The sequence below is a fragment of the Alligator sinensis genome, unplaced genomic scaffold (assembly GCF_000455745.1).
Source record: "Alligator sinensis unplaced genomic scaffold, ASM45574v1 scaffold1059_1, whole genome shotgun sequence".
In the NCBI taxonomy this organism is placed as follows: domain Eukaryota; kingdom Metazoa; phylum Chordata; order Crocodylia; family Alligatoridae; genus Alligator; species Alligator sinensis.
This window is the reverse complement of record NW_005842103.1, coordinates 1,208,015-1,221,752: the sequence shown is the minus strand read 5'-3', so window position 1 is coordinate 1,221,752 and position 13,738 is coordinate 1,208,015. Positions and strand designations below refer to the sequence as shown.

Sequence of the window (13,738 nt, the reverse complement as noted above, 5' to 3'; positions counted from 1 at the left end):
CTCAGCAGGGAGTCTGCTGTGCAGCCAGGTTCTCGGTACACCAGCAGGATCCCCATTCCATCCCTGGTCTCAAACGGGTGGGTGCACTTCATGGCGGGCAAGTTTGGCAGCAAATACTGCTTATTGCTAGATTGCCTTTGAAGATCACTTCTCCCCCCAGAAAAACCAACAAACAAAAAAACCCAGCCTGCCATTTATAGGCTGATGATGCACCCCGTACCTGGCCACAGCTATTTTTGGTAAATGCTGGTCCAGAAGCCTCTTCCAGCCAGGTCTCAGTGATGCATGCAAAGTCAGCAGCTGCATCCTGAATAGGATTGGAGGCTACTAATGCTAGGTCAGTGGTTAATAAAACAGCAATCGGAAACAGTGGTTGATCAGGTTTTCACTGGCCCCATGACTCCTATGTAGTTAGCTTTATGAGTCTGAAGTCCAGTAGAAGGCAGGGTAGATTTGCACCTTACAGACTAACCAAAGTAGGTACAAGGCACGAGCTTTTGTGAATTGAAGCTAACTTCATCAGGTGCTGTTGAATGTCATGTACGAAGGGACAGAGGAAGAAAAAGATGGGAGCAGACACCAAGTGCTACCCCCTGTGCTCTGAGGGCATTTTCTCTGCCTCTCCTACAGGCACAAATGCCCTTCAGGCTTAGGGAAAGTTGCATTTGTGCCCAAAAGCTTCCAAAGAACAATTTTTCCAACTATTTAGTTGGTCTAATAAAAGATTATCACATTTACCCAAAGAACGTTGTCTGTTTGTGTCCTTAGACCAACATGGCTACAAACAGCTACCCTAAAGCATGGTAGATATACATAGTGCTTTTAATAATAATAAAAAAAGCCTGCCCTCTCACTCTAATAAAGGGAATTATAATTATCCCCATTTTACATGTTTACCCAAGACAGCACAGAAAGATTGTGGGAGTGCTGGGAAGAGAATCCAGATCTCCTGACTCGGTCCTATAGGTTAGCCACAAAAACATCCTCCTTCCTCCTCACTTTCCACTGAAGTGAGGAAAGTTTCTATAGAGGAAGAAAAGAAAAAAGACAGATGACAAAGCTGTATGCAGTTTGGGGCCCCACACTTGAAAAAGGATGTGGATATATTGGAAAGGGTCCAGTAGAAAGCCACAAAAATGATTAGAGGTCTGGAAAGCATGACTTATGAGGAAAGGTGGAAAGAGCTAGGTTTATTTAGTCTGGAGAAGAGAAGACTGAGAGAGGATTTGATCACAGTCTGCAAATACCTGAAGGGCGATCGTAGAGGATGGTGATGGGCTTTTCTCTGTGGCCATGGGGGACTGGACTAGGAGCAGTGGCCTCAAGCTGCAACAGAGGAAATTTAGGCTGGAGATTAGGAGGAAGTTTCTCACTATGAGCGTGGTCCAGCACTGGAGCAGACTAGATGAGCTGCAGAATCTCTATCCTTGGACATTTTCAAAGTAGGTTGGGCAGACACTTGGCTGGGATGGTTTATTCAGGGATGATCCTGCCTTGAGCAGGGGCTGCACTAGAATACCTTGTGAGGTCTTTTCCATTCCTACTTTCTTGTGATTGTACAATCCTATAGATATATCGATAAAATCCACGTGACTTTGACTTCCAACACAGTTCTCAGCCTAAGTTGGCAGGACTTCAAGTGTAGCAATTATCCCACCTCCTAAATAAATGACAAGCTATTTGCAACCACCCCTAAAACTGTATGTGCAGTACTGTTAAAATAAGGTACTATTAATTATGATTAGCTTCCATTAACCAGTCTAAATAATTTTTATAGAACAATATCAATATGTAAAAGAGTTCTGCAAATCTTCTAGCCCTGAGCTTATTAAAAAGGAAGGGGAGCCAGAAATTATCTCACTAACAGGGATTAAAGTACACATTTTAAGCTGTATAGTTGTAATGTCAAAGATAATGAAAAAGTGTTATCCCCCTCCCCCCATCATCGGTCATCAGTTAGAAAATGGTAGGTTAAGTCTCTTCGTAAGGGCTGACAGGCAGCTATCATCAGGAGTGATGCAAACATAGGAAGCTTTGCTGAAATAGATGCTTCTTGTAGAGACTAATAGTTGAATTGAGCTACTTACTGAGGATTTTCCATTGAGCTTCAGCTTGGTTTAGTGTGCCAGCACTTAAGAGGGAAAAGGTGGTGCTTCTGAGAGTGTGATTCTAAACTTCTGTGATTCAGAAATCCTACAAAATACCCCAATAATATTCTCTGCAGCACTTGGTTGCCTTTGAATGTCCATACAGGCTTTCAGCTCATCTTACCCACCTGTGAACAGAGTTTACAGAATGAGTCAGTAGCACGGAGTTAAAAATAAAACATGCATCTCCTAACCTAAGATTTGCCTTAACATAGGAGATGTCTAGTTTGGCATTCAGTGGCTGTGTCTACACAAGACACTTTACTGAGCGGTTGACTAATCAACTGCACAGTAAAGCATCACCATCTACACGTGCAGGCATGTACCACACAGTAAACTAGTTTACTGCACAGTAAATTTACTACCTTCATTTACAGGTAGTAAATGTACTGTGCAGTAAATCTACTGCACAGAAAGCCAAATAGCAGTAATTGCATGTGTAGATGCACCTAGTCTCTGGTACCAGATAAGACCCCATGCTTCTGTTTCTGAGGGCAGCAGAAGAACCTGTATAGTGGACAATCATGTAACTTGCCTAGAAACAGAAATAATCACTTGTGTGAGATCTCACTTTACTTATTTGCTTTATAAAGTGTTTGGGAAACTAATACTATTCTTGGAATGAAGGCTTAATACTTTGTGGGATGATGTGTTTTTTCCATGGCCGATGACTGTGGAGCAGTAGAGAAACCTGTGGTGAAGCTCTTGCTTGGCCGATTCTTGTAGTAGGAGATCTGCTTGGAGCAGGAGTTCGTTGCTCCCCTGCCTGCTTTATTGAAGGCAACACATCTTGTTTCTCTGCAGGCTGGAAGATAACGTTGTGAGGCTCAGCTTGTATTCTGGATTGCTGGGAAAATGCAAAATATGAATAATCCTTATGTCTTAGTGGAGCTGGTACTTGGAGATCTGCTGGTGGAAAATTAATGCAACAACGTATAGTAAACATGTCCTATGTTTTAATGACGTATGCATCTTCTTTGGCATCCGACTTGTTCCAAACAACGCATGTTGTACACTGAGTGATGAATCTGAAAGTCCCTTTCCAACTGAGGTGCTGTATTTTGACAATTCAAACTGAGTAAGGTGGTTTGGTCACAAAGGTGTGTCCAGCACTTTAATCCGGCTGTTGTTAGCTTGCTTTAGTGCTTGGATATTCAATTTTATTTGCAGGATTTAAAAAAAAAAATGCCTTTCCTGATTGGTACCGTCTTGCAACTATGGAAGGAAACAAGAAAAGCTTGAACGTTGCCAATATGAATGACAGATTTCTGGAGCTAATATAGCTTGAGAGCTTCCATGACATTAATAAATCCTGTTTTGCATATGTCAGGAAACCAGAAATCCCTTTAAAATATAACAGCTCATCTCATTGACATGCTATAATTATTCAACCATTTTAGTTATAGAACATTGTCCTACAGGACTAAGCTCCGTAATAAAAATGAGGAGCGAAGTGTTAAGCACTTGCTACGCTGCATGTTAAAACCCCACTTTCTTTGCAAGAACTGTGTGTAATTGGGTTGGTGGCAGCGTTTGACACAGGTGTGTTCCTAGAGGGGTGCCAGTACCGCTCTCCCTGCACCGTTGGGAATCCTTTTGAAGTCCTCAGTCTCCATGCTCATAGTAGATGCAGCATCAGCCCCTGTAATACAGATGATAGCAATACTGGCTTTATTTTATTGCATTGCTGTGTAAGCAACCTACTTATAGCAGGGTTTCCCAAGGTATTTAGCATCCTCTGAATAGATATCACATCTCCCCGGGAACCCTGCCTGCCTGTGTCCTTAGACCGACACGGCTGCAACCAGCAACCTTTGCAATGGTCTAGCTGGTCTAATGAAAGATACCACCTCTACCACGAGTTCTGATTCCTCCTGAACAGAGGAGGCATTTATGCTTGAACTGTCTTTTACTGAGGAAGCTCACCGAGCTCTTGTGGACGGCTACGTTCCCAAGAGCGCGTGTCCAGATGAAATGACAAGCGTGTAGTGATAAACCAAGTTACAGGTTTTCAGGTGTTGTCCTTGTACATCCTAGGGCAGGGGTGTCAAACTTGCCCTGTGCCCCAGCACGGCTGGCAGCGGCTGCTCCAGTGGTGGCAGGGCACTGGCCACATTCATTGGGGTCCCGTAGCCCTGGGCTCCAAGGACATTGCCGGCTGGATGGAGCTGCCGAACATTTGATACCTGTGCCCTAGGGTATGTTCATCCCTGCCTTTCCCTTTATAAAAACAGATCAGAAAGACTCAGGATTGCTTCGTAGAAGGTTATGGGCCAGGTTCCTTTTATTTACTGGGCACACAATCTTCTGTTTGGAAAGATTTTCTTTTTTTTGTGTGTGTAAATGCTGGTTGTGTTTTACATCACAGCGCACCTGGATTTCCAAAACACTGACAGGGATTAGTGAAGTGGATGTGACCCAGTAGCAAAGGAGAACAGTTGAGGGGAGGGAAGAGTTTTTTACTTGGGGCTGGCACGTGCAGAATTTGACCACTGATGTGCACCGGTCAGCAGTTCAGTACCAAACTGGGTGAGGTAAACGTATGCTACCTTTAGTTATGGGTCAGCCTGCTCATTTCAGATATAGAGATCATATCTGTGCTTGCTTAGCTCCCTTCCTTACCCCTTTCCAGCCCCTTTTCCTTGATTAAGTTCCAGGAACTAAGTGTCTGTTGTCCGGTTGCTTTCAACCTTCATTTTTGCTGCCCAGAGTCTAAGCAAAAGCATCTAGGCACCTAAATACCTTTGTGCATCTGTGCCTTATTTCTGTTGCATGAAAACTCTTGTGCAGCAAAAGTATTGTTAACTATAGGACTAAACAAAACAGCAATAAAATGTCTCGGCCATGTCTGCACTATGGGTTCTCGCTACTGGAGCTCGGTCCACGAACGTGCAGATCCAGTGTTTGTTGTTGGGACTCTAAAATCCCGCAAAGAGAATAATTAGGAGGGGGCATTTGGTCCAGTGTCTGAGAGGAGGGCAAGAGAGAGATCGAACCTGTGACTCCAAATGACAACAGAATAATTGCTAGGGCTTGTAATTTCAGCGCGTATTTTAGATTGTGCATAACGAGTGCAGTATTTCCTAGCACGTAATCGATTGAATGCTGTTCTGCTACCACCTGACTTAATGTGCTGTGTAAAATGTAATTAGATTTTGATATTTTAGGATGCCATTTTTATTCCACATAAAAAGGTGCCTCTTGCAAGTACGTGGAGAAACATATTGATGCAGTGTCATGGCTCTATGTTTTTTAATATTTCTGTGATCTGAGGTGTCGGTTGAAGGCTTTTATGCTTTGGAATAATTTTCAGGAGTTTAAAAGAGAGAGAGAGAGAGAGATTATACTCAGTCTCAAGGCCAGTAACAATCAGGCCATCAGAGCTGACCTCCTGGGTGCAACAGTCCATTGCATTTCACCCGGTTCTCCTGCGTGGAGCTGAGTGGCTAAAACATACTCTGGTCCCGAGCCCTGTAAAACAGTTTGCTAAGGATTGGGGTTATGCTTTGGTGTGAGATCTGTAGCCAAGTCTGTGGCACATTTGACAGGCTCTATAAACTGAAAATACTCCAGGACATTTAATGCATTTTACTCTCACTCTTGTGTGCTTTATGAATGTCCAGTACACACAAGATTAGCAGTAGCTTAAATGCAGTGCGTTACCACGTCAGAGATTTCTTTGGTTTTACACTGGCATTGGCAGTTTCATACTAGTTTTGCAAACCTGTGTTAAGTTTAACACCTTTCTCTGCTGCGGTGGTGGAGCGGTACAAATTGAAGATGACCCTCCAATGAATAGGTTTTGTACGTGGAACAGAATAGACATGTATAGAAGCTAATTATTGGGAGGGTTGCCTTGTATTCAATGTCATTTTGGATTTGGGTAAATACGGTATCTTTGTTCATTGAGAATATTAAGTGTTTTTGCAGTGCCTGGCACAGCCCTGAGAAAATTCTCCCTTCAAATGGCTAAACTAGACTGCACAGGAAATGCCTTTTTTATAGGGCACGCACGCAGCAGCTTATAGTGGGGGATTTCAAGGTCTGTTTCTTTTTAGCCCGATGTGGGTTCCCCAACGCAGACATTTTCCCTGCTGACTGTAGGCAAGGCAGTTGTTTTTATTTTACAAGCTGACTCAAGTGCAGGGTCCAGGTGTTGCCCAGCTGCACATTTTCTGATGAAGTAGCACGAAGTGGTGCATTTCAGAGAAGGAAGGTAACTTTGTGGGTTTGGACAGTTCTTACCCAGACCGCATGAGACTGCACCGTATTGAAACTATGCGACTGATAGCCGAGGAGCCCAAAAGGCTGAAGCCAGTAAGGGCATGTTCTGTGTTTCATCCCCTGTTATAAAGCTTTGTTTTCCATCAAGATTGACTATAAAAGTCTTTTCTTTCAGTTTCCCTGGAATTTGAGGTTCGAGGTGCTTTCCAGAAGACAAAACAGAAAACAGCTGTCTGCAAACTGTATGATAAATTTCCTGAAAAAAGTGTGTAGTGAAGCTTATCTCCTTGTGCAGTACATGTATTTTGACAGCATACCCTCCTCTGGACAGATACCACAAATAGACCTGCCTAGACACTGGTGGCTAAATGTATTTATGCACTTCCACGGCTCTGATCTAGTGTCTCTGTTCAGAAACCTGCAGTACAAAAATGACATTTGGGCTTCTGACTGGTCATATTATACTAACATCTGGTTAAAGCAAATATAACTTTGTTTTAGCAGTCTGGTTTGTCTGCAAGATTCATGTGGGGGATGAGAAACAACTTTTTTCATGGAAATGCAGCTGGTGAGGGTGAAGAGCCCTAAAAATGCAGAAACTGGGTCAAATGGAGAAAAAAAATGACTGAGATCAGGCAGAGCAAAGTAAGTGGGAGGACGTTTAACGGGAACAAAAGGGACTTATCTTTGAAAAGTAATGAGATTCCTGATGGGAGGGAAAGGAGCGCGTGCGAGAAGGTGTCGGGGACAGAGAATCTTAGCAGGGAAAAGTGGCGTTGTATCCCACAGGTACATTTTGTTCTGGGTAGAGCCCTGTAGCCCGGGGGGGTCCCGGACCAGCTGGCGTGGCATGCATCCCAGGGCAAGCTCCACACCAGGGCCGTGCACGGACCCCATGTGTATCTGATCAGACCCAAGGCAGCACGGGCCGGATGACGGGGCTCCGCAGGCTGGATGTTCGACGCCCTGCCCTTCAGGCTTCCGGTTTCCAGCATTTTGGGTCTTCGCGGACTCTCTAAACTTTAGGCTTTCCATCACAAAAGAGCTGAGGGTTCAGGCGAGGGTGGCTGCTTTCCGAAGGAGGAGCCTGAACATTGCTTTGTCCATGGCAAGCAGGTTCAGGCTCTTCCACAAAAGAAGGTCCTCCCTTTGTCTCCTGTTGCAGAACAGCCTGGTTGCATTTATTTGGAGTAGTCTTCAATTTTCTACCAGTGCCTAGACATCCCATCCTCGGTGCTTTGGGACTGTTGGAAATGGACCTGTAGCCCCCTGTGCTTTGAACCCATCTACCGCACCCTGCACAGAAATCGTGTTTTAAAAGGTATTGGTCTTAGCAACGTCAAAAAGGAACAGGGCAACTTTTCTGACGTATATTTTTCCAGAACTTTCTGCAGTCCTGAAGCAGAAAGGACAGAAAGCCAAATTCTCTGAAAGGCTTTATTTAACAAGTCTACCCAGCTAGTTTATTTCAGTTAACTCCCTATATGCAGTTAAAGGAGTTAACTGATGATAAATATTTCTCCTCCCCTTTCTCCAACAACAAGGTCCTTTGGCTAGCGGAGCAGATGCTTGTTATAGCCTCTGGGGCCCAACACCGAGGAGTGCTCCTTACTTGGCCACATTGATCGTCACAGAAGGATTTTTAGCAGTTACACTTGAGTATTTTTCTTATGTGCAAAAGCTTTGCTAAAACTATCAGTAACTTCCTCCATTTATTTTTGGTGGTAAGTAGTTGTTCACTCAAGTTTCCTGTCTTAGACTTTAGGAAGCAGGGTTTCAAAATCAATGTCCCTGGAAGCCATTGTTTCACAGTATTCATCCAGTTTATTTTCCGAATGGCAGCTGCAAATACTAATTCACTGTGCAGTCCCACTTAACACAGTCTGGCTTCAGTTTGCCAGAAGACTTTTTATGGTTTGGGGTTCAATGTTAAAAGCAGTGTTCAGTTTTTTCAGTACAGTATGAGAATGTCAAACAGGTGACCGACGGTCTTCCTTCTTGCCAGTGTGTTGTATGGAGATCATGCTAGGTTTGTGGCAATGCTGAGTAATGTTTCCCAGGGAGGGGCTGCTGTTTTCTCTCTATCCTACAGTGGGGCGATGTGCAGAACTTCCCGGCACGTGGCTGTCTAGGGTGGATTTTGAGAGGAGTCATCGGAAGTTTTTTTTTAACTGATTTTTAACGTTGCCTTGGCAGCAGCGTACGTGGGAAGTCCCTGGGCCATCTGCATAATTGGGAAAGCAGAAATTGCCTGCATTCGTGGTAACAAAGGTGGCAGTTTTGGAGTGATGTTGTAGCCACAGTGGTCCAGGAATGATGTGAAGCAAGGATTTTTGTAGCTGATAGATGTTATTGGACCAGTTGCATGGTTGGGATAAATTTTCTTAAAATAGACACGTGTGGATTTTGCCCATTCTTTGCTCTTTTGTAGTTTAATTAGCTGAATAGATTTTGCTTGAATATTAAATTATTTTTGGGTTGGTTGCAAGAATAAATATTGACGTTAAAGAAAATTAGACGCTTCCAAAGGCAAATGCTGATCCAAAGGACCGTAGTTGTCTCCGAGTTTGTATCTTATTGTTATGTGTTGTCTTGTTGTGCCTAGCATGGGAGAAAGATGAGAGGGAGTCCTGTAGATTAAAGACAGAGAGAAAGAGAATTGAAAATCATGATTGATACTTGTTGAACATTTTTAATGTTACAGGGAATAGGTGGTGGCGTTAGTTTAGATTCTGGTTCCTTTTTTAAGCAAAGGGTAAAAATGGTGAAAGGTACAACGGTTAACCTTTTTTTTATTCAAGGTTTTAATCTGATTATGTTAATCATCAACATCTTTTTTATGATCATTTTTCTCCATTAGCCTCTCGGTCCTCTGCATTTCTCTGGTCTTGGGTAAATTTTTGACCTTAAGAAATTTCTTTTCTTTCCCACAGACCTATCAAAAAATAGATTCACGGAAATTCCTCCTGATGTATGGCTGTTCGCACCACTCGAGACATTAAATTTGTATCACAATTGCATCAAATCCATTCCCGAAGCTATTAAAAATCTACAGATGTTAACGTATCTTAACATTAGGTGAGTAACCTTTTCTCCCCTTGTCCTGTATCTCAACACTAGACCCCCACAGCTGGTGATAGCCTACCGTCCATTGCTCTTGCTCCTTCCTTTTTTTGGAGTAGTAACTTTTCTTAGGCTGTAGAGACTGGCTCGTTCTGCACAATAGGTTCAACTTGCTTGTCATACAAACAAACGATGATAGATGTGCCTGCAGCGCTGAAAACAATTAGCCACATCATCTGAGAGGAGGAACGAGAAATAAGCATCAGCTTTCCAGGAAAGATGGGTACGCTGTCCTGTGCTGCGGAGGTAGGCAGGTGGAGGATGTGTGTGAAAGGAAAACTAAGACCCCCATACATAGTTGAGACCTGGCCTTGCACAACCTGCCTCCATTATGGTCCTCGGTTGCCTAAAATATTCTAAAATTATTTTCTCCGTTGTAAATTCTGCATATGGGTTTTATGACCCAATTTGAGATGACTTGGTTGAGATATGGTGACTTGGGTCTTGAAACCTCCAATGTACTTTTTCTACTTCTTGTTCTTCTTATCTAAAGACCTCAGATGAAGTTTATTTCAAAAAGCTCTCGGAGATGTACTGCACACGACCCACCTTGAGATAGGAATTGAATGTTAAAGAATTTATGGGCTGGAAAACTTTCAGTTTATGAATGGTGTGCTCTGTGGAGAGTTTTAAAAGCACCAGTAATGAAAGCCCTACAGTGTTTTTTTCTAAACAAATCTCATGCTCTTTCCTGCGCAAAACCTCAGAAAAACAATTCCCCTCTTGTTTTGGGTATGAAAGATGCAGAATGTATTTCCCGAAACAGAAATAGAACTGGATGCTAATTTCTCTGCAACTGAGCCCTGCGTGTTATTGCAGCCACTAAATGGTCTAATGGCCAGTTGAGTTACCTTTCTTTTTTGTACGTACTGGGTAACCTGACCAACTAGGCATTTAAGATAGATGCTGCACCATTATTCTTTCTTCCAGCCACGACCCCCAAGCCCCCTGAGGATAGGTGTGGGAAATTGTAGGAAAAGTACAGAGCTTCTACAGGGCCCAGGTATCCAACATCTCTGAAGTTTCAGTCTGTATTTGCAAATCTGTTTACAATACATTTGTCACAAGATTTTTAATTAAATTTACTTTTTTCCCCAAATTACCCCATGTATCATGGAAAAGAAGCATTTGTAGATGACATTGCTTCTGACAAAGTTTTGGTGAAGGTTTCTGCGGTCCTGTGCACTGTGGTCATGGAGAAACAGAATTAAAACATTCAGTTGTTCTGTTTTGATGTATTTCAACTTCATGCAAGTGATTGAAACTTTTGGTTTTGTTCCAATAAGGAACTGAAAGAATTTTGAAGCCCTCTAGAATGGCCTCAAAGCAGAATTTCTGTACTTTTGACAGCTCTCTTTTTAAACCGTTGAAAACTGCCACGGCTTCCCCTTTATGCCTGACAGTGATTGATTCGTTACTCTAGCTGAACAGTTTGCTTTTCAAAACACATGTCTTGTCTAGCACAGGTATTTTACTAGGAAATGTATTTTTGTATATACCTGTGACAAGAGGCGACCTGTAGCTGGAAGAGTGCAATGACAGCATGAATAGGGACATCTTTCTTGTTAGTGTAGCATGCTTCTGTTGTGCAGGGTGGTTACTGAGGCCCATGATATACAAGTCAGCATTAATTAAAACGTACCTTTCAGCCACATAGTACAGGGTTCGCTGCATCTCTCCATCGATCGGCTGTGCCAAACAAAGGAAATGTTCCTGGGTGTCATTACCCAGAACTTCACGAATGCTTGTTTCAGCATGGTTTGTATTTTTGTACAGCTAAAATTCTCGTCTAATAAGTCAGTAGGTTTTTGTATTTTTCATTTTGTTTCTAGTCCCTTTCACTCGATGATGCTTGGAGGTCGGGAAAGGGGTTTAAATCAGCATCTAGTTCCCCATTTTATTGATGGAAGATGGGCGGCTCTAAACTATTACAGTAGAATATCATTTATTCAGATTGGATGGGGACATGACATTTATTTGACTACGGGGATCTGGCAAACGATTTACGCTAGAAAATATAGCTTACAATTGGATTTAGGTGTATGACTATGTAATAGATAAATTATTATAACTGATAGAAAGAAAAAAGGATTTTTTTTTTATATTAAGAATCTCAAACTCAACGTAAAGTGTCAGAGGCATATAACATTTCTTCTTCTTTTTCCTCCTCCTCTCTTTTTTTCTCCTAGTCGAAATCTTTTATCAACATTGCCAAAATACCTGTTTGACCTGCCCCTTAAGGTGTTGGTTGTTAGTAATAATAAGCTAGTTTCCATTCCAGAAGAAATTGGAAAATTGAGAGACCTAATGGAGTTGGTGAGTATATTTGTGTTAAACATTTACATTATAGAGCATCTTGAAATATGTAATTAAACTTGTTCTTATTAGCATGACTGACCTTACATAAATGTTCAGTTTGTTGTAATTGGGAAATTATGAAGCATGCACAATTTTGAAGTTGTACTAATTTTTTTTGCCATAGTCCATATGCAAATGAAACAAGTTTGCTCAATTGTGTCATCAGTCTAGAACACTAAACCCTCCCCTGTAAAACAATATGTTGTAATCTAACATCTGATTTAAAGAATATCTCTCTGAGAGATTCTCCTTTGCGTGCAAACAGATGTCACCCTTGTGCCCCCGTAAAAATGTTGACGGAAGCACAAATTGCGAACAGATTTTCTAGCCCTTTGTCTCGCTCCAAGTGCCCAAAAATGTTGCTGCAACCAGAAGTGGTTACAGTTTGTGATGCTGTAAATGGGAGGGGATGCTCATGGCCTGCAGAACTATGGGGGTCCCCCACTTGCAGACACACCCCAGTTTGGGACGTGGCACCTGGGGCTGTTGTTCTGCAGGATTGGGCTCCCAAAGCCCTGAGAGGGGCAGGAGCCCAGCCCCATGGGACAGCGGCTCCAAAAGATGTCTATAGACACCAGTAAGCAGATGGGCTGTGTCAGGGGACATCCCAGCACAGCTCATCCTGCTCCAAAGACAATGTTTATACCCCTTGTGCAATATATTAGTGAACTTAATGGCCATTATTTATCACATTCCTTTTCTAAATGTCTTTCACCTGGAAGTCTTCTTTCTGCAGGGGTAAAGAAACATTGTCAGTCAGTTAGCCTGCATATTTAAAAGATCCTTGTTAGAATATGTTTGACATTTCTATAATTTGTTTACCTACTGTCCTCTCCCCTGGTTGAAGTCCCTTGATTCAGAAATATTTACAGATGAAAATGGGATGACTGTTTTTGCTCTTCAGAACTTCGTATGTGTTGCTATAAAGTTAATCTGTGAAAGCCAAACAAGCAGTAATTGCACGTAAGGAGGCAGTCTGGTGTTAAGTAAAGATTAGTTTTTGCAGTCTGGCAACAGCTGCTGCGCCCAGAACGAAACGTGCCTGCACTAACTCCAGCAGTAATGAGAACCGGGGGACGGTGGGTGTCTCGTCAGTTCTTAGGGGTGTTGCTAATTGGACGTTGCAACCAACCAGTGTCCCATTTCTGTCGTAGACATGTCTCGGGGATATAGGTTGCAGCCGTGTTGGTCTAAAGGCAAAAGCAGTCAAAACTCTTGTGACAGGGGCGGCGATATCTTTTATTAGAAGGTGTCTGATGGCAAGCAGGATCTTGAATTTTGCTTTTTTGCTTCTTTTCTTGTTAACAAAATTCAACCTCCTGCTTGCCATCAGACACTTTTGGGCAAATAGACTGCTCCAACTTTTATTCGAGCCTAATTTGCATAAATTGAACTTTCCCACCCAGGATAACTAATACCATTCTCCAGTTCCCCTGTGCAGTATGAAGTTTTATTTCTACCCGGGAGACATTTTACTATTCTTCTTTGCCTGAGGAAGGGCATGTGAGCCCGGAAGTTGCAAATATAAAAATATTTTTGCAACTACCTAGTTGGTCTAATAAAAGATATCACCTCTACCACTAGAGTTCTGACTGCTTTTGTCATAGATATGCACACTTCAGAAATAATTCAGCCTGTTTACCTTTGATTCATTTTTTGGAGGCGAATACAAATAGGAGTTGTTTAACTTGGAAGTAGATTGCGATAGTATGAATGAATTTTAAATTTCTTCTTTTCTCATGCACCCAGAATAGAAGTAGGGAAACTATTGTGTTATGTCTACACCCGTATTGAAAATGGGTCAACAGTCATTTTACACTTTTAAGGCTGGTAGGCAACGCAAATGCCCAGATGGATGCTGGAGAACCATGCTGATAGAAGGAATC

The 13,738-nt window shown here is 42.4% G+C and overlaps 1 protein-coding gene across 2 annotated transcripts in view; it reads left to right on the top strand.

The window, feature by feature from the left end:
* Positions 1-9,307: 9,307 nt before the first annotated feature.
* The window catches only part of LRCH2 (leucine rich repeats and calponin homology domain containing 2), a 42,757-nt gene continuing 38,326 nt past the window's right edge, over positions 9,308-13,738 (top strand). For both annotated transcript variants that reach the window (XM_025205096.1, XM_025205095.1), the window contains exons 1-2: positions 9,308-9,449; positions 11,684-11,810. In XM_025205096.1, coding sequence (XP_025060881.1) covers positions 9,427-9,449; positions 11,684-11,810 — 150 coding nt within the window. In that variant the 5' untranslated portion in view covers positions 9,308-9,426. The remainder of the gene's footprint in view (positions 9,450-11,683; positions 11,811-13,738) is intronic.